Source organism: Dermacentor variabilis, chromosome 2 (assembly GCF_050947875.1).
Source record: "Dermacentor variabilis isolate Ectoservices chromosome 2, ASM5094787v1, whole genome shotgun sequence".
In the NCBI taxonomy this organism is placed as follows: Eukaryota; Metazoa; Arthropoda; class Arachnida; order Ixodida; family Ixodidae; genus Dermacentor; species Dermacentor variabilis.
The window spans coordinates 70989378-71010470 of record NC_134569.1 but is presented as its reverse complement, the minus strand read 5'-3'; the positions used below and the strand labels follow the sequence as shown (position 1 = coordinate 71010470).

The window sequence follows — 21093 nt, the reverse complement described above, 5'->3', positions numbered from 1 at the left end:
GTTATGTTTATATCCAGGCCATAGAGCCACGCTTTTTGCAAATAGACGCTTTCGTGATTGAATCGAGTTCCATTTTGACGTTCCGTTAATGCAGTACGCCTTAACGAATGCCTACTTAAAGGAACCAGGTTTAAGAGTTGTTTAACGGTAGAAAGCACGCAAATGTTACGACTAATTGAACTCTTAGGCCACGGAGGTAACGCCAAATAGGCGCTTCAGGAACGCAATTCATATTATAGAATGGATGAATTAAGTTGCGTAATGTGCATTTACCATAGTCCCGGACCTCAAACGCTGTCGATCCAGAGTTTGTGTCCACCGATACCGCAATCGTCCACGAGCCTTCGTCAGTAATCGCAAGTAGCTTGTAGGAACCTTGCAGAAGACCTGCAAGACGCCACAGTTGCAGTTTGAGAAAAGGCTGCTATGTGGCCACACATCCATGGCTGCTTGCGAATGAACCGCACATATATGGCTACTTGCAGATAGACTTACCATCGGTGAAGTTGACAAACTGCTGTTGATACAGAAGCTGGCCGTACGGGTTCTTGATAGTAATGTTCGCCTGCGAGATGGTAAGTTGTATTGAAAATACTGTGTGAATTTCATTGAACAGGTTTTTAAGTGCGAATAGTACGTAGTAATCCGCGAATACGAAGGCAGCTGTGAAGCACAGCGATAGGGCAAGCAGGAACGGACAACTTACTAGTCGGTCAGTGACAGGCAGGAGGTTGTTGTCAAGTAGTAGTACTCGGTAGTTGACTGCAAGGCAAGAGTTAACATAAGTTCAATGTGGCATTTCCGCATGGTCTCGGAAAAAAAAAATCAAGAGGTGATAGTCTGAATGAGGCAAATGGGCGCGAAATACATCAATGCGCAGGCCAATATTTAAGTTAATTATAGGTTCACTTTTGGAAGCCTATGCCGACATTTGCGGCAGTAAATGACTACATCGTGTTGAGGCAACATGCCGGAGTCACTTTCGAAGTGTGTCAGCAGCCATGCACTCTGAATATATCGTGCCGCTATGAGCAACAGTGGGCTGACATAGGGATTCAACGAGATAAGGAACAACGCCGGGAGAATACCGTATTGGTCTTAGACGTGAGGAAATTACACATGGCATTTTTTACGTGCATGGTGGCCTTTGGCTATCCAGCCAGATGCTGTACTATACAGCAACTGTGCGTTGATATGCAGCTGCGTGAAAAGATTTGGCAGGAAGTTGTATATAAAACTAAGTTACCTGGAAAGAAGACGTAAATGGTAACAAATGCAAGTTAACAGCGAGATTAATCGGTCACTCAACAGTAATGACAACCTAAATAGCGCGAAGAAGGAAGCATACATTACTGCTGGAGACAAACTTTACTGATGTCACACGTACCTGTGCTTCCTTGTCGATACAAGGGCTTGTCGGTCTGAACAATTACGTTAATGTTGTTGACATATTCAAGTTGAACCGAGGACCTGTTGTGGAACTGGTCGCCTCCAAACTTGCCAGTAACATCCAGGTACAGGTTGTAGAATTCGTTTGGACTCAAGTCGGGTACGTGGAACAGGAGCTCGGAGGCAGACCCTGCAAGCCACAGCAGTGCGGTTGAGTAACGGTTCGAACGCCGAACGAATTAGTGCGTATGTGGTTGCTCGAGGTGTCTGGACGAACGAATTGAAAATTATGGGCCATTGAGGTCACGCTATTTTGCCCATATATGGAAGAAATGGCTAGGCAAATAAGAAAGCATTTGTCTAAAATGAAGCAACACTAATAGAGTATGGGCACACATAAACGTGTCGAAAGCTATGCATGGTAATGAGGACCCTCGACTGAAGTGGGAACACAGGGCGAGTACAAGACTGATCATGTCAAGGATGCGTTTCATGACGTGGCGAGTACCCTTCCTTTGAGTAGGTAAAACCACCCCAGATGACAATGGGGCAAGTTAGCAGCAAATAGCGGTAACTTTGGTTTTACGTTTCTAATGTAGCTGTCCTGTCCTTTGTCAATATAGGTCTACGGCTACCAGTGAATCAACATTTGACTTGAACATTGAAGCGGAAATACTAGTCTGAAATGTTTTCGAAAATTACAGATTGCCGTTTTTACTTGTGTTAGGTTCAGCTTCAATTTCAGGACAAAGAAGCCAAAGCGGAATGTAAACTCAAAATGGATAAAATCTCGTCGGAAGCGCACAAGGCGACTGTTAGAAGCCAGAGAACTCGCGGCTAATGCAGCGCGTGCAATTGCGGTCTACACAAGGAGTGCAGACAAGCTGCTTGCTGCTCGAATAAGCCCTGGTTGCCGAAGAGGCGACGAAGCGATACAAAAGAAGCATGGAAATTGGGGGTTTTCAGGTCACTACGGGTTAGTTTTCTACTGTGAAATTAGTTTCTTAAACCCGATGCTCCTGAAATTTGAAAATCTTGTTTTTGTTGATGGCGATGTTCGGATCTCGATGAAATTTTGCCCATATTTGCTTTTAAGATACGAGGAGCAGCGTTATGTACTTTAAACTTCAAAATCACGTTATTCAAGACGAATTTCAATTAACACTTCCCAGGTTCTAATTTTCCACATTTAACATGCACTTCCTAGTTTTCAGCATCCTACAGATGATGTAGAGGAACGCGAGCAATCAGTGGTCCGTAATTGTAGTAGCTTAGGCAGAAAAACAGTGGGCAATAATGTCTAAACTGGACAAATTGCCATGGTAAAGAATAAGAACTGCGACTCGCTGTAAAACTGATTATGTACTTGAAATCGGAATAAAAACTATGGAAAGAGATCATTGCTCTAGCTGATATATTTAAAAGTGCCATTCGACTATAGCCTCTCCTTAATCTGTCTTAGGCATTGCAACGTGTCGTACACTCGCTGCTTGTAAGTGATCGAGACTAGTACTTTCTACACTTTAAAAAGGGGGCGAAATATGCTGATCTAGATATTCTGCCTAGAAGATAATACGCGAAGGCAGGGAAGTCAACGAAAGAAAAATTCAGCGCCCTTCAGCTGTGAGGGATGACCAGCGAAGCTGTGAATCTGGGCCCCTGAATTACGAACTGCACCTCCGCCGCGGGTCGACCCGGTATTGCACTATCTTAAGGATCGGCCCATGCATGAAAATTTGTTGGTCTACGTCCACGGAGATCCGCCAGAACCTAAGCATGGGTGGCTTTGCTCGGAAAACGTTCGATGGGGAGTTCGTGGCACATGAGAGGGAAATGTGTTAATCTAACACTGCACTTAGGCCCCGGATGGATGGCTGGAACTGCGTTCACCCCACGGCAAAGAGTATTCCAGGAGCAGATTCGAAGCACGTCGTACCTGTCCGAAGTGCAACTGATGGTGGTCTAATACACGAGCAGATGTGTATATACGCACGCACACACATAGACCACGTGACCGGCTTCTCACACTTTCACTGTGGCACTACTAATGCTCACGCATTAACGAAGCGTCCAGTCGGGTACACTATATAGGGGAAGGATCGAAGATGTGAACATGCAAGTGCAAAAGTTGCATGCTCAGGGTGACTTGACGGTTAAATTGAAATAAGATTGTCACAAACACTGACGAAGGGAATGGACGGTGCGGTAACAGGAATCTTACCACTTTGATCGAGGGAATAGGTTTGGGTGGCCAAGATTGTGCTGTTCTGGTTGATTCCCGAACGAGTGCCCCATAGTTCCACTACGAGTTCACCGACTGAAGCTGGATTCAGCACAACGGCTGTGAGCTTGACATCAGCATTTGGTGTCAAGTATCCCGGCGCAGTCACGAGGTATTCACTGTCGCAGGGAGGAAAACGTCAGTCGATAGGTTATGGTTGTTAACGGAAGGGTACCTTAAGGAACCGCACGTATACTAAGAGAAGACAGGTGCGAATAGGTGCTGGGCATTCATGCACATGCTGAAAAGCAACTGCTTAACTGAAAATAGCAAAGAAGGCATCGTGCGCTTACCCTATGAGCACCTAAATCTAGAACGTCTACAAAAAGTGCGTTTTTCGAGCATATTAAATAGGGTCAGACACAAGGAACGGAAAAAAAAAACTATTGGTATACTACGTTTTTAGTATTCAAGTGGCAACAGCATATGGAAAAGGTTTGGGTACGTGCAATTGCCGTAGGCGTGTTCTCACCAACAAGCCAGATATACTACATGTTTAAATGAAGCGGGGCTCTGTCGACGCAAGATGCGAGGCATTTTCGGTGAACAGTGATGATGAAGATGACATACAAAGCAAACGTACCTATCCTACCTTACGATATTCTAATCTAGGCCGCACCTTTAACACCGAAACCGTTTCTCCGAGCTTCCTCTCAAGAGGAAGATTTAGCACGGGAAATGCGTTCTCCGATAGCCACCTGTTAAACGGACAAATGCTTTTAGAAGACAATGAGGAAATGATCTGAACGAATGTCTATTTTGGCATTCGAGAGAGTTTCTAGAGACGATGGGAAGCATATATTTATTTTTTACTACGATAGCTAAAATTTGAAGCCTATAAAAAATGAGGCACGAAGATTACAAATTCGCGATTCCAAACCAGAAATATTGTAGTTCCGTAACCTCATCCATAAGGCCATCTAAAGTAGACATGTGTAACAATCTCGCAAGCTGTAAATTTATACATCAATGCTTACGAGGGTGTTGCAAAAGTACTCACATAGTTCAGAGCAGCGTGAAACATGTCACTTTTGAAGTCTGAGTAGATGCACTGTGCAGAATTGTCATTTCCGAAGCAGCGTTGAAGAAAGAGTACTTGATTTTGAACAACGTAGCAATTGTAGTTAAAAATCACGGCCTAATAAGAATGTCTCAAATTTAGACAGTAGATTGCAACTTTTCCTTAAACGCGAGGACCTCGAATAAGTTTGGTATATCGCTGTTGCCTAGTGCCTACACAGCTCCCAAGCTAAACCTTTCTCTCAATACCGAAACGTGGGGAGCCGCTTTAATAGGCTAACGCATAAAAACAGCGCCGCTTACATGCTCCTGCGAAAGTTGTTTGCAAGCTTCCGACAGAACATGCTTTATTTACTTCGTGCTGGCCGCGACGAGACAAGCAGGTGAGAAAGAAAAAAAAAAAAGGGGGGGGGGGGGAAAGGCGGGTTGGCAGGTGCTCACATAGAGGCGGTGGTGGGCGTTGTTCCCAGAGTGACCACAGCTGCGAGTAGCAGCAAGCGGCGCGTCCAATTCGACGCCATGGCGACGACTCACGGCACCTGCGGGGGAGAAGCAAATGACATCGTAGATTGAAAGCCTTTCAAATAACCCTCGCAAAGCGAAATAGCATAGCCTCAAGGAGATTTGAGAGGAAATACCGAGAAAAAGAAAAAGGGGCAAGATTGTGGTTTCCTGCCCCTTTTATAAATACACGTATATTGCTGTGAAAAATTGTGCCTTCACGTGTTCCTGAAGTCTAGGCGGTATACAACAGAACTAGGGAAAAAAAATAGAAATAAACGGGAACCAAACAGCCGTGCTTATTTGCCTCGAAAGACGTTGGGATGCGACTTATTCGCAAGGATGCGAAACTGCCCAAATGCGAGGTGCCGCGACACTTCCCGACATTTCTCACGCTTCGCGAACAAGAGAATCACAGACCAACCAAGAAAACAGCGGTGAACGTTTCTAGGATACAGAACTACAGGGACTAGAGGTCGTCGTGAATGCTCAAAACAGCTACACACGGCAACTAACTGTTGACCACCGAGTGGCTGTTAGCCCATTGGGCTGTGAATGAAGAAAAGCCGGAATAAGTCACTTACGGTTTCTTTTCGCTGTCACGCGCTTTCGAACGATGGGACAGCTCTTACCAATTGCCGCCTCAGCAGTGAACGACCCAAGTAAGTAGCGATCGCAAAGGCGCTGAAGCCGGCGGACAGCGCGGCATAAATCCTAGCAGTAATCCACGGGCGTTCACGACGACGGGTTGTCGACGGAACTGTGCTATTTTTATACGGTTCAGTGCTTTTTGACCGCTCAGTAGTGCTTCCCGTATCCGGTTGCAAGAAGCGACACCGCTGCGCAACGCGCAGTGATCAGCGATTCTGCGCACGGCGACGCGGGAAAGCCGGCATAAATAATCGTCCACGGTTGACAACGTGTGGAACGTTAGGCGAAATCGGCTGCGGTGCCCCTTATCGAGGAAAACTGGGTCTCGGGCGCGGCATGTGTTTACTGCCACGCCAGGAAATTGTAGCTCGCACTCACTGTTTAGCAACGCCACTGATACGTTTATCGCGCGTGTAGTCAGTCGCTCCTGTTTTTATCTTCCTGCCCTTGCTTGAGCGTCAAGGAGTGTCATCGACGACGGTCAGTGAGGCAAGAAGTTTGAGTTTCCAGCTGCTTTCGGCCCCACTGTAATAATAATAATATCTAAAAGGAAAATTTTGACGGCGGCCTGACTCTAACAGGAGGAACTCCGAAGCCACTGAGCCAGCTCGGAAGATAGCTTCAGTGGTGTTGACGCTCTTGGTGTTCGAAGAGTTCTAAACATTTACTAGAATAAGGAGTGAGCGTAACGAACTTAGGCTGAATCAACAGCACTTCTGAATGATCTTATCTTCAAGAATACTGCGTCAATAGTGATCATGCTACACTTAAGAAACAAGAGAAACGGACGTTTGGGGTTAGGATACAAAAGCCTCCACATGGGCGGAAAGAAAGAGACAGAAAGGGTGGAAAGCATGACCAATGTACTGCCCTCCTTATAGTATACAGGGTAATAATTTTTAAGTTTTATGGAAGTTTTAAACATCGCCTGTTGCAGATAACACAGTTCTAGTCCTTGGGCTGGATTATTATAGGCGGACATTACTTGTACGAGAAAGCGATATATATATATATATATATATATATATATATATATATATATATATATATATATATATATATATATATACATGGTTAGCCGAGGGGCCCGATATTTATAAGTCATGTCATAAGAAGCATGACAACATAGGGGAAATTACTTCTCCTTAATAAATGAAATAAAGAAACGATAAATTATTGGCAATTAAGGTGGAGGAAAAAGCAATTTGCCGCAGGTGGGAACCGAACCCACAACCTTCTCATTTCGCGTGCGATGCTCTACCAATTGAGCTACTGCGCGCTGTTTCTCCATCCACTTTCTTGGGTATTTATGTGTCCTAGTAGAACCAACCCTGGGAGTGTTAGCCAGCGCCACCACTCACAGACCTTGGCGGCGGACGTGGAACGTCCTTATTGCCGCAGGCGTCACGAGAACGTGATCTTTTTTGGGTGAAGGCAACTGGTCAGTAAACCCACATATGCTACCTGAAGGCATCAATGTAGCCGGATTCGAGACACTAGTTATGTAATAAATGAGAAGAAAGGAGATTAGCAGAGGGGCCCGATTTTTATTAGTCATATCATAAGAACCCAACAAACACTGACACCAAGGACAATATAGGGGAATTTAGTTGTGCTTAATGAATGAAATAAAGAAACGATAAATTAATGGAAATTAAAGTGGATGAAAAAACAACTTGCCGCAGGTGGGAACCAAACCCACAACCTTCGCATTTCGCCTTCGCATTTTTCATCCACGTTAAGTTCCATTAATTTATAGCTTCTTTATTTCATTTATTAAGCACAAGTAATTTCCCCTATGTTGTCCTTGGTGTCAGTGTTTGTTAGCTTCCTATATATATATATAGCAACCCAACCTTCATAGTTTGATAATGCGTGTGAAGACCATCTGGTACGCGAATAAATCTTCAGGTAAATATCTGCTATAAGCTTCGTATTCCTTGCCATGCATTCAAGGCCAGACGTCCTGAATTAGTCATTTGTGCCTTAATTACGACTTCTTGCCGGAAATTTATGCAACGTCGACTTCTGTCTCGCAATACAAGTGAGCTGTTCGATTCCCACGGAAATACTTGTTGAATGGGACATTAGCGACCATCACGAATAATAAGACCCTCTGGCACGACCTTTTGCAGCAGCTAAAGGCAGGCTAGCGAGTAGGAATATTCTTAATACTAAGGTGGACCGCAACGTCCGCAGAAGGGTGTAATTAGCGTTATGTTGTGGGCGCACTACAGAAGCGAAATGTGAGGAGTGGGTTAAATTAGGCGCTGGGGCCAATTACAAAACATGAAACTGATCTCTCGTCGTGCTGTGGCTAATACTAATTACCCACTTGCTGGGCGCAGAGCCAGAGTTTCAGTCGATCGCGTTGAAGTTGCAAATAGTATTTCGCGTTCCAAGGTGACGATGCGCATTATGACAGACCTTCGACGAGGACGACCAGAGGAAGTTCTTTCCACACACCGAAGCGGTCTGAAAGCTATCCGTAAACGATCAGCCGACTTGGCAGCTCTCTGGCTGTGGTGTTCTGAGGTCAGGCACTTATAGCCATGGCGGGTCGCAACCCGACGGGTGCTTAATCTCGGAGTATCTAGTCGTGAGGTTTAAGCGCCGGCTAGCCAATCCCAGGCGGTCGAATGTTTTGTTGTGCTTTTTTCATTTAAAGTTTGTATATTTAAATTTGTACATTTGAGTTCGTATATTTGTATATTATGTATTTCATTTAAAGTTTGCCACAACGTCGCACTATGTCCAGCTGCTCCGTAACAATATATTCACATGATTAGTAATAATAATAATAATAATAATAATAATAATAATAATAATAATAATAGTCCCCAATTTTTGAGATGTAGCAAGTGAGGAAGGCAATAAAAACCAATATCTTGGCTGAGAGCCGAAACAACTGCGCTTACAAGTTTTTCCTGCAGCGGCAGAAGAGACGCAGTCGAACTTGAAGACAATCATGCACAGTGTTAACGACAACGTACAACTCCAACAGAGTACCGTTTTCATCAGTATAAGGAAAATTTCTAAGGGACACGAATTTCGTCCACCGGTGTAAGCCCCTAGCATGAATTATCCGCAAATCACGCACGATTCTACGCAACCACCCACTTTCCACATGCTGTGTGATGCATTCATTTCTTCGCGTCAGCCACTGCCACACGCCGAAGTGCTTCTTAAAGCTCTTTGGCAATGACGACATTTGTGCTTTTAAGCACATGTTTGGCTTGCTTGCAAATCCATTAGGTAACTGTGAGAGCAAATGCCAGTCGTATGCACGATCTTGCGTCTGGCTAGGTTTGAATAAGGTGAGCAGTGCAACGTAAACACAATTTGACAGCCGACAGCCAATCAATAATCTTAACGCTAACCACTTCGCTTACAAGGTCTATCGCGAGTTGTGTAAAAGCTATAAGGGAATCCTTAAGAAGCCACTTCTCAGAAATGGGTGCATGCAAGGAACATGATGAGAATAGGCGTGAAATGCTAGTCAAATATACATAATGGCAGACTGTAGGGAACATTAGGACGACGCATTGAGCAGCGTGCTTTCGACTAAAAAAAGGAAGCTTGTCATGCGTATATTACATTTTTCTTGTTTTAAATTTGGTTCTGCCATCGAAGGATATACAGTCACAATATCAAGCTAAGCGGAAAGCGGCCATTGTGCTAAGTGTTACATATGCAAGACGGAGTGGCAAGTGACAAGAAAAACAGTGTGAAAAGGCACTTACGCCAACACTCCCCAAACTTCATTACGCGCATCAGTGAAGCCCAAGAGCGAGACAGGTAAATAGGTGTGGCACGTATTAAACATAAGGCGTGTGAACCCACAGCTCATGCCACATTGCTGATGTGTTCTTACGCAGGTCTTATACAGCTGATGCCCTGTCCAGTTCAAAACAAAAGAAGTTTGGAAATGGTCGCGAAAAGTCTACAACACGGCGGCTAACATTTTAGACAACGTCAGAGATTCTGTTGTACTACAATCTGCCGGGCCTGTCGCATAGGCTTATTTGACAGTGATCACATCAGCTCTATCTGTAGGCCATCACGCCGCTCGAACGTACGCTCTAGGCACGAGCGTCAACCATATACGTCATCGAGGTCTTTAGGTTTCTTTGGTCGAGGGCATTTCGTAACATAATACCAATGACCCACATTGCATACGCCCGCAGAACAAGACACCGCTCTTGCCAGTGTAGTCTTAGATTCCAAGCCCCCCCCCCCCCCCCCCCCCCCGTGGCTTCGCCGAGCCCGGTGAGCTCGCGCCTGGATATCCGGCGTTGCCACCGTCTTGAACGGGAAGGCCGCCGGCGTGACTACAGAGTTATCGCCGGCGCGCCCCGTACGTTGCACGGAGACGGGCCGACACCTGAAGCGGCCGAGATTGGCTCGTCCGTGCCTTCCTCGACGTGTTGTGTCTGCGATATTGGGCGTCGTCAGCCGCGACGCTCGTGCGAGCACCCTTCGCGCGCGAAAGCGCATTGCATCCGCGAAGGCAGCGAAGGCCGACCAACGTAGCCGCGACACGTGTCAACAATCTGCGCCGGAAAAACAGCGCGTGCTGCCGCTGCTGCGATTGCTACTGTGCGTTTCCTGCGCCTCGCAGGGTTGGCACAGCATGCGTCGCCGTCATCAGCGTGTGTATAGACAGGTGCGAATATTTTGCGTCCCGCGTGAACTGTACGCTCGACGCTCTTTTGTGAACCGCGTCACGCATTTACTGGGAGCGCCCCTTTTTCTTTACGTCCGATTACACAATTTGGAATGCCAAATGGCGTGAAACGCCAGGCACGCCCATAGAATTACAACAGAACATAAAGAAACAAGTTGGGTCCACCTACACTTTTCTCAAAGCTAATGGGACTTGGTGCGTGTTAACCGTGTCGTAAGATTACAACGTGATGGCACGTATGGAGACTTCTCAATGACGCAAAATGCCGTTACAACTCAAGTCAGTAAGAATTTTGTATGCGAAAAATCCCGTTCACGGCTTGGAAATGACGGAAACTTTTTCTTTAGGCTAATGTTTCACTAATGTATATGGCACATGATAGATCGCTGTCACATAAGCGCAAAGTACTGTTACCTCGAATGAAATTTAGAAAGAAAAGCTTCAGGCCCTTTAATATTTCAATTACAGAGGGTACTGAGCAAAGCGGATTTATATGGGTCTTAACGGCAAAAAAAAAAAAAAAATCCGCAGTGATTCATCTATCCTGTCTCTGTGGCAATAAATGTTTAATTGTTTCCAAGGTAGATTTGTTTGCGAGAGTTTGGGCATCGTTAGGTTCACAGTTGCCAAAGCCCCGAAGTATGTTGAGCGCTCATTACGTTTAACGATGTCGTAGCAGTGGTTGCGTTCAGGCGAAGTTTACGCAAAAACCTTTTAAATTATGCGAAAGATGTTACTATAGTAGAGGGAGTGGGAAATAAACTAACGTGGCAGAGAGAGTACCGAACAATTTATAGTTCTTACTTATCCGGAACAAGCAGTTTATATTAAAGCTATTCTCCTTGTTTTATAGCGAAGCCGTTAGCCTCTCAGTGGTCGGCATTTCTTGTGTCCATCCGTGAACGGAAATTATCATCAGCAGCAACGGCTCATACCCCCCCTAAGCAAGCAAATATGTAATGACTCATCCCCCTCTTAATACAAGGGCTACAGGAACTCAGCAAAGTGAAGCGAACACTATATGCATTCATTATAATCATGCATACAACATACAGAATAGTTTACGCTTCAATAAAGAACAAGCTCAAAACAAGCATCTATCATCATCAGCAATGGCTCATGGCCCCGTAAACAAGCAACAAATGCAATGGTTCATACCCGCGTAAAGCAGAGGCTACAAGCGCTCAGGAAAGCACAACCCCAGACTGTCAAAACTGAATAGAATTCGTCCTCTACCACTGCCTCATAGACGTAAAACCTTAGAATTAAGTTTATCTTTTTCGCGTTTATTGCGAAGACAGATATTTTTACAAGGCACCCTTGACAAATATACCACCGCCATAACCACGCTCTAGACCTATTTGTTACAGAATGAGTTCGCACGGTTGAATAATTGCATGAAGAGCCGCACGCGTTGTCGTTTCTCATGTCACGGTAGCGATTTTGAAGGGAACGAAAGAACAATTTCACAAGAAAGAAAGGAAGATGCGGAAGTGGAAGGGAAGACCTTAGCCGTAATGTGCAGAGCTCATCAATTGTTCGACATTTACGCAGGGATAGTTTCTGAAGATTTCATAATTTCTCTTATGCTCCCAGGACGAAGGCGTTTTCCGCGCTTGTTCGCAACAACAGGAAGCAGAAAAACATGAGACTATGCATGTCGTAGGACGAACAGTTGATCCTTATGTCCAAAATGAAGATATGGATATTTAACCTGGCAATCCTTTTTTAATGAACGTGTCCAACTAAACGTTCCCATATTTCTTTTTGCAATTCACTGTGAACTACCGAAGGTACTTCAAGCAATAGCCCTCACCTGAGTACCTGTCGGATTTCCTTGAAACGTTGGCTCAAGTCATTTGGGGCGCTTTGTACACTCTTGTCTTTCCGACCAACATGACCGGTATACGCTCTGTCACGAGGAAACGCTTTTCTGTTATGGTTCTGAGAGCTTCAACTGTTGCGCTGCCCGGTGCAAATAGAGTTGCCGAACAGTTGTGCAAGAGAGAATCGAGCGAGTTTCCTTGTGTAGAATTCGTTGGCAGATGGGCAGATTTCATGCAGGTGGAGTCTAGCGGCTATGGCGCGTGTCGCTTCAACCTTCATTCAACAGCTGTGCCCGTTATGCCCAAAAAACACAAGTGAAAAATAGTGTACGCGTCTGTCATTGAGACGATACTAGAGGGCAGAGTGTATTTCCTCTGGACACGGAATGAAACAATAGTTTTTTCCCTGCGAAGGCCTTCCGCAGTCAGCGTTCGAGTGGTCTTGCTCAAAGCCGGTTTATATATTTATATACGGTTGTCGAACCGAAAGGCGAACGGCCAACAACCCTCAAGTGCAGAATAATTTTGCGTCCATAACTATTCTCTTTCTTACTAAAGTCTGTTTTTCTCGTTATCTATTCGTCCCTTACCCCACTGTAGCATCAACTCTGTCAATAACGCTCCATCCATACCGTCAACCTCCATAACATGGCAGTGAATCACTACGCTTAGCAAATGATCTTTTATTTTGGATCCATGGTATTCGAGTTCATTACTCACCGCGGTGAGTTGGTGGCTATGGTATTCTGCTTGTGACTGAGAGTTCGTGGGCTCGACTTCAGGCCACCCTCACCGCATCCAGTAGCAGCGGACGAAAAAAAAAAACAAATACTTGCGTATGATGTTTTAGAAGCATTTTAGACGACCGTGGCCTCTGAGACTGCGCGAGCGCGTATTTCCCGTGCCAGTGCAGTCTAGGAGATTACGAGAGGACCCCAGGTGGTCGAGTTTCCTTCGCAGCTTTCCACTATGGCCGCCATCATAGTAGCCCTTGTGTCACAATTAGCACGTTGAGCCCAGTGTGTTAAACTAGAGCTACCGCTAATTTCCCCGAGAAGTAAGCTTTAAAGAGTTTCTTTTTACGATGGCTATTTTGTACTTAGAATGAGGTTGTTAAACTAACTCTGAAGCTACATTTGATTTAGGCAGGTAGTACGCCGTGCTTCACTGTCTATGCAGGAATTTCTGTTACCGGAAACGCAACAACTGGCATGACAACGAAAACGACCGTTTACGAAAAAGGGAAGAGTTTGCGCTGTCATCGAGTGCCATGTGATAATATAACTTTATAATATCATCCCTTAGTCTTCGCCAATTCATAATTTATTGAAAATCCGACAACCCCAGTTGTCGTTAACATCTCAATTGTACATTGATATATATAAGAAAAACAATCGATAGGTATATGCACTAAAACACCACGGAGGTAAAATTAAGGTCGACGTCGACATCGCTGCCTGGTACCTTGTCTCCATTGGCTGAAATTTCGGCATATGAGCTACTATTATTGTACATTCGAAGCGGGAGTACTGAACAGCCCACATGTATTATGGTCATTGACACTGGCTCCCAAAATAACAAGGATAACCATAATGAAGCCAGTGCATTGTTACGTAATTAACACACTAAAAAAACTAAACGTCATAACAGCAAACAAATTATTTAAGTGCTTATATGAAAATTAGCCATCCAGCACAACCATCATTTGCAGCGCTTACAGTACAGTTGCTTCTTGAAGAGAACAGTCGGGGCGAAATATTGCCTTAATAGCTCATAATGATTAAAATTATGGTCGTTAGCTGTAGGAAAATGCTTTGCGTGACTGTTGACTTTGAACGATGCGCCAGGCGTGAGGCAGCGATACCTAAGTTTGACCAACCCAGGCAGTGGGCCAACCGCTTAATGATGACAACTTGTAGCTCAAGTTGGTGAACTAGAAAACATTACGTGCTAAATGGTTACATCAGCGGCAATCAGTAGGGTACGGCAGAAACAGCGCTTTGAAAGAGACGCAGAAAAAAAAGAAGAATCCGAGTATGACGTCGACGTCAGGATTGAAACTCCGGGAAATTTCGTTTGCCAGATGTGTACGTTAAGGTCGACTGGTTAAAAGAGGGCTTCGTTCTTTGTCTTCATGAATAGTAACGTTTAAGGAGAAACGAGAACGTACAGTTGTTTCGGTGTTTAGAACAGTTGGAACGATTAAAGGTAGGTATCGCGGCCAATTCGAAGTTTTCATTTGCACAAACATGTGATAATGTGCGCCTTTTTTAAATGGAACAGCGACAAGTGCCAAGAAAGCTATTCTCACAGATAGCTAGGATTAACACAGGAAGTGAGGTATGCGCTTAATTGAATCGTTCTAAAACAAGTCCTAAATGAAAAACGCCAACTTAAATCTCGATAGGATGTGACATTGAGAAGGATGGGGAATTTGTTTATGCACGCTCGGGCATCACGGCACTCGCAAACGACACAGTCATCGTGCGCGACCTTGAGACGGTGTGAAGAAAAAGTTCAACAAAAACAAATAAATATTTGCAAGCGCATACGGACCGTTCTTGGCAGGAGCTGATACCGAAGGATTGGCTGGGCGTCGTTACAAGAGCTTGGTATACGCAACCCCGCTGTGCTCACGTGAGGCGAATCGTAGCACGCCTGGCTGCACGTGCGCGCCGGACTCGACAAGGGACGGACGGTTCGAACCTGAACAAAAGCGAGGGGCGCGGGAGCTTTTTCAACGCCTTCGCACGTCTACCGGCGCTGGCCGCGCGACCAATCCGACGCGAGCGAGCATCCTGCGGAAACAGAGGGAAGAAGGAGTAAATAAAGATAAAATTCGAGTCCCTGCTTCAGAGAGGATGAGCTGCTGCCTCCTTTCTTTTTCTGCCTACCGTTCGCGATTTTACTCGTTTTGTTTTGCTCGTATCTTTCGACTCGCCGCAGACAGCGCACACATTACGCGTATCCGTGAAAGTGCCGCCACGGGGGCCTTGATGGAGCGAGCGGTCGTTGGGACACGGAGCGCGTTATAGAGAAGCAGAAACAGCGTAGAGACGCCATAGGCAGGTATGGAAACTCGGAGACAAGAGTAAAAAAGAAAGAGACAACGAAACGAAGAGACGGCAGCGGTTAGAGGGCGATTCCCGATGGGTGGCTGCTTGTGACACTAGTTTCTCGAGGCCTTCGGTGCCTTCAAAACAGCTACACGTGCGCAAAGTGAGTGCTCCGGCCACGATTCGCGAATTGCTTGTTTTATTTGTTTGGCATCGCTTGAAGTGCTAGCACGCGGTTGGCTACATGAACAACGTATGGTTTTCTACAGAAAAATAAAAACAAACAGAGAACAACGCAAGGCACAACTCAACAGGTTCCGCTTACACTACGGAGGACAACGGAGGATAGTTCGATTCCATCAACGATAACCGCATGGTGAAAGGCCGGATGGAAGCGGCGTACTCGCAGAAATCCTTGACGCTTCCCCGTCCCCGTCTATTTCTGGCTGCAGTGGGAAATCTCTTTTTCGCATGGTAGTGTCAGGACGAATTAAACCCATAGTTCACAGTCATGTTTAAAGAAGGGCTAAGAACCCACGTGCTGAAAGAGTGCACGGCAGTCTTTAGGTTATTCGGTGTTCCTTCTTCTTAGCCGGTGTTAGCAGCATGGAAAAGATACGGCCAGCCTTTAAACATATGCTGCTTGTTCATCAAACGCGTATGAAATCCACTAATAAATTTTACATATTTACATTCCTACAATGTTGTCCTTTAGCTTTCACGCTCTTTGCATGTCTTGAATTAAGTCTCAAGCATCAAATGGTCATGATTCCGAAGAGGTTGAAGACATGATAAGAGGTCATCAGCCTATCTCAGTTTATTGAGGCCTAGTTATTGGGAAAAATTTTCATCGTTTTGAACCAAGATAAGCCATCATGTCTTCCGCCACATAATCAACATTTATAGCCGAAAGAGTGATCGACCGTGGTTGAGCAAGAAGCCATGCTGGCGCACGCGTTTCGACAATGGGGCTTGTCGTAAGTAGAGCCGTAATTCAGTATTTTCTTAGCATTTCCTTCTTATGCAACGATTATTGAGTCCCACCTTTGCTTAGGCTGCCACGCTGGTGGTGCTATCTATGGTTATATTGTCCCTTTCATCAATGCAGCATTGCTAATTAGGTTAGGCTTATCACGTCTTATCCCTTACCACGTCTTTCTCTTTCTCTGTGCACAAATAACTAAGCTCATATAGCAAGAACCGAATTCTGACATTCGTCTCATTCCACTTTCTTCACATGGTTCGTTTAACAGTATATAGTGTTGCAACCAGGAATAACTTTATTTACGTTATTTGAATTACATGGGGTAGAAAAACCCTCACCCTGATTTGAATTACTTTAACTTTGTATGATACACATATTTATTTTCCAACATGACTCCTTTTTTTTTCAGACGAGCGTGGGATCCATAAGCTTTCATGCACGCACAATTAGGTCAAGGTTAAAAAGCCCTCGACGAGAAAAAAATTAATCACGAGCATTCTACTACAAGGTCGCCGATAGGCCACTGCGCAGCAAAGGAAAGTGGTGTTTAACTAAATATAACAATGGTTACCTCTCTCTATTAACAATGGATTCCTATTGAAGGGACTAAACCAAACTAACATTCAATTGTCTGCCTACGAATTAATGTAAAACTGCCTAGTGCTATAAGGAGACTACAGGGTGCTGTGTGAGGATGCTGACAGGAATGTATTTGAGTGTGCGTACTTTCTGCAATTGCGCAACTTGCACTGCGGGCTTGGAAGAAAGATTTTCACTGTTCGCGCACTGAAATACCGACATGCGCAGCAGCTGCCACATGATTCTCACAATAAGAGGGACTTGCTTGTCCAGGCGTGCGTTTATCCTGTAGATGATGGAGAATGATTGTCGAGCAGGGAACAAAATGATTTCGAGAAAATCCTTACGAATCCTGCAGTGGCAGTGCTGTCAGGGTAATGAGAGATTATGCAAACATAAGAGTTATGTTTCTTTCTTTAACGTTGACGCCGCTGTGCTGAATCTAACTTGTAATTGCATCACCATACATTACGACCGATCTGAAATACACCCCCATAGTGAATGTCTGTACCTCGGGAGAAAAAAGTTAAGCGCTACAAATATGTTTTATAGGTACGAAAGTGTATTTTAAGTTTTTCAAGCTGGCATGATATGTATTGATGTCACTACAATATAACAAATCTTGCAGATGCACTTTTCTGGCTTTTGTGTGCGTGTGTGCGTGCGTTTGTGTGCGTTTGTGTGTGTATGTGTGTTTTCGCTCCATATCTACTACGGCTTCGAAGCATCAAATTCGCAACGACAATTTCTTACCTACATAGCAGCTGTAATTAGCATATTCGGCAAGATTCTAAGTACTTAGTTCGTAATTATCGTAATTAGCAATCAACGTCCACTACGCGACCAAAGTATCTCCCTGAAATCCGGAAGATACTCCTGTCCTGCGTCAGATGACAAGGCACGATTCATTGATATTTACTTCCTAATCAATAGATCAAATTGTCTGCCTGCCTTGTTTGCGTTTCGGTGCCCTTCGCACGTATTTGCGTAGAAAAATTGTTATGATCATTCGTCAATTTATAGACGCACCACCAAGTTCGCAGTCGATAACTTGAGTTGTAGGAGCATCAAACCACCGACAGATACTCTACCAGATAAGGAAAAGAAGAAAGACAATGTAAAGAAGAAGCGACGCTTCCGTATCAGTAAACACGTGTGGGGCTTTCCCCATCACTTCTGCCACTCAGCTCTGTCTAGGAAGACTGCAATATCAACGTAATCTTCCGCGTGCTGATTTCTACGTCTTTGCAGACAAACAGGAAAGGCTGGTTGGGTTTCCCTGCTCTCTTATGCTGGCCACTCAGTACATTGGTTATCGACCACATTCAGTTTGATCGCTTGATGTACGACAGCACAAATATATTTTTGCATGCTTAGGAAAATCATGTCCTGACTTTATGCGCTGCAACTTCTAATCACAGCAAGAAGGTACGCTTGACTTTCATCTCAGTTCAGGCAAGATGTGAAAAGGAGTCGCGCATGTCAGGAGTGGGGTTTTTCTCTTCTCAAGAGTTAAATTAAATTCTGGTGTTTTACGTGCCAAAACTACAATGTGGTCACAAGACAAGCAGTAGTGGGAGACTCCAGAAATTTTTATCCCTGGGGTTCTTTAACGTGGACACGGTGATCTGCACTAGGCCGTTCTCGAATTTCACCCACATCGAAATGCGGCCGCGGCGGCCGCGATTTGGTACCGCGACTTCGTGCTTATTACCGCCCGGGCCCAGGGACTCGTGGCAGCCAAACAACAAGGTCATCCGTCAATACCTTGTTTTCAAATAAAATGTTTACTCACTCCCCTACCGCTATGCCGTTTCAGCTAAGCCAAGAAGGCGGGAACTCACTGATAATTCAGAGTAATTCATATTGAGGTAAGAAAACAGTTGGAGTTTATTCCAACTTAATAAGCTGCTAGCAAAAATTACAAAAAAAACACTTATGCGCCTGGCCAATAAGCCGATTCACAAGCAGCCAGCTTCTAGATTTGTGCAATTGACTCAAATTTTAGGCTCTCAGGTGCATGTTTGATTGACACGCCTGAAAAGAGGGTAGATGTGCTTACAGGGAAAGTGGGTGGGGGGGGCTCAGACGAAGGCAAGCTGCTGGTGGACACATTGACTAAACTTTCGTCCCTCTGTTGCAACAGTTAAGTGCATTTGCTAAAGTGCTCGGCAGATAAGGGCCTCATCTCGAAGCGGACAAATAGCTAATTGCCATTATGGTAGTTTGCTTGCTCCTGACACAATGGCGTACGCCAGAATTTCTCGCGGTGCCAAAATTACCTGTACTTGCTCCGCGGCTCGTGTCTGCAAACAGCTGGCCCGTGCCTATCATGCGACGCCGACTTCTTTCTCGGAGGCAGGCGTCGTCGCAAGTGTACCGACTCCTGTCGTCGAGAGGGACGTCCGACTGGTGGTCGTGGCGCAGGTGGTGGGATGGCCAGCGAGGAGGGGGGTGGCGGCGAAAGGGAAAGGCTCGGTGCCAGACGACGGTCGCCCTTTCGTCTGTGACATAACCGAGGCAAAACACGCTCCAGGGGAGGACGAAACAGTCGGCGCTTTCTAGGCGACTTCTTTCGGTCGCGCCCAGTTGTCAGGCTGAGATAGCTGCAAGAAGAGACCATTCTTCAGTGGCGGCCAGCGCTGGTTCTTTCAGCTGGCACAACACCGCAGGGTGGCTCGGCGGAGAAGTCAGGAGCGAGGAAGAGCCACTGGAATCAGAAATGGTTGCTTATCGAAAGGATTAAAACTCTGCTTGCGAGACCAGGGGCGAGCGTGAAGCTGAGGGGAAATGCTAGGCAAAAGAAGAAATATACAAAAAGAAAAAGACGCTGAGAGGGCGAAAGAGGCTTGTCCGAGTTTCTCCTTCGTGCAAAGAAGCCGCCCAGGAATAAATGTTATGGGGTGCGACGCAGCAGCAAATGTGAAGTCGCTGTTTAGTATTCTACGTCTGGCGTCTGCGACGTTTCGTGGCATCGAACCCGAAAAAGACGTGGCGCTGCGTTCCCTGTGGGTACGGCGTGGCCTTCAACCCTCACGCGAAATGTCACCGCGCCCTGCCTTCTTGGTAGTAGTGGTCCGGGCTGCTTCTAATTCATCTTATAGAGCCGGTCTCTGGGTTTCTCCTCCTCGAGTTAGTCTGATAGCCAGGCTGCTTCGTGGCGTTTAGTGTAGTGATGTAGCTAACACGAAACGTTTAGAAAATAACTAAACGAAATGCCACCGCGACGCCGCTACACAGACATTCGTAGAGCCCAAAAATACAAATATGGGAAAGCGAAAGATAGTAGGAAGGCAGGACGTTTGTCTGGTTGGCGTGCGCGCGGAAGATCGAAATTAAATACCTTAGCTACTCCCCAATCCAGTTCCCCGTTGGTAAGCCAGGTTTAGTGCACCACAGGGGCTCTTCTGGGCACTGCTAACTTCCAGTAGTTATGTCTGTTGTTAAACAGGTAACGAAAGAGGAATAGACTCCTCATGCGCTGCTGGTTGCTGGTTGTCTATCTTGTGCTGAACTTCCTACGTTTTACGATAAATGGAAGGGCTCTAGCGGTTATATTGCTGTTGTATCCAGTTAGCAAGCCATCTTATGCTCCTTTCACAAAGTAAAATTCCACATAGTTTTGAACCAACTTTCGTGACATAAAGCTTCGGTGGGTATTTTAGAGCTAGATGAGAAGACGTCATTGCTAACTGAGAACTATGGTTGGTAAACCAGAAAAGTACGATTAAGGTGGAACTATACGCTTGCTAATGTGTTTGCAGCATATATACTAAAACGGTGCTTGAGTGTCAAAAGTTGTTTTGTTCCCGTCAGTGCACAACTAACGCGGAAACATTTCGCGTTCCCCAAAGTTCAGTTCTCGCAACTTCAGTATTTTCAACATTTTTCAATCATCGATGCACGGTAGTCAAACACCCCTCTTTTCTCCTATACGCGCATGTTATCAAAATATTTCAGTCAGCAAACTGTGTTCGCCGATGTGATCTTTTGCGGGAAGACGCCATCGCATATAATTACTGCTGTGGAGTGAACGAATGCTAGAGCAAAAACAAAGATACTACCGAGCAAACACAAAAAATAAATAAAGAAAAAAAAACATTACCTTTTATTTGCGT

At 45.3% G+C, this 21093-nt stretch overlaps 1 protein-coding gene across 4 annotated transcripts in view; it reads right to left on the bottom strand.

Annotated features, from left to right (window-relative positions):
• The window catches only part of LOC142572055 (alpha-2-macroglobulin-like protein 1), a 43208-nt gene extending 23858 nt beyond the window's left edge, over window positions 1-19350 (bottom strand). The window contains exons 1-7 of one of the 4 annotated variants that reach the window (XM_075680872.1): window positions 19258-19350; window positions 5132-5229; window positions 3611-3789; window positions 1388-1579; window positions 707-762; window positions 496-565; window positions 274-387 (exon numbers count right to left, since the gene is read on the bottom strand). In XM_075680872.1, the coding sequence (XP_075536987.1) occupies window positions 274-387; window positions 496-565; window positions 707-762; window positions 1388-1579; window positions 3611-3789; window positions 5132-5211 (691 nt within the window). In that variant the 5' untranslated portion in view covers window positions 5212-5229; window positions 19258-19350. Of the gene's footprint in view, window positions 1-273; window positions 388-495; window positions 566-706; window positions 763-1387; window positions 1580-3610; window positions 3790-5131; window positions 5230-5775; window positions 5933-12345; window positions 12498-14911; window positions 15072-19257 lie in introns of those variants that run through there. The other 3 variants (XM_075680868.1, XM_075680869.1, XM_075680870.1) reach the window with 3 other exon arrangements.
• Window positions 19351-21093: the final 1743 nt, after the last annotated feature.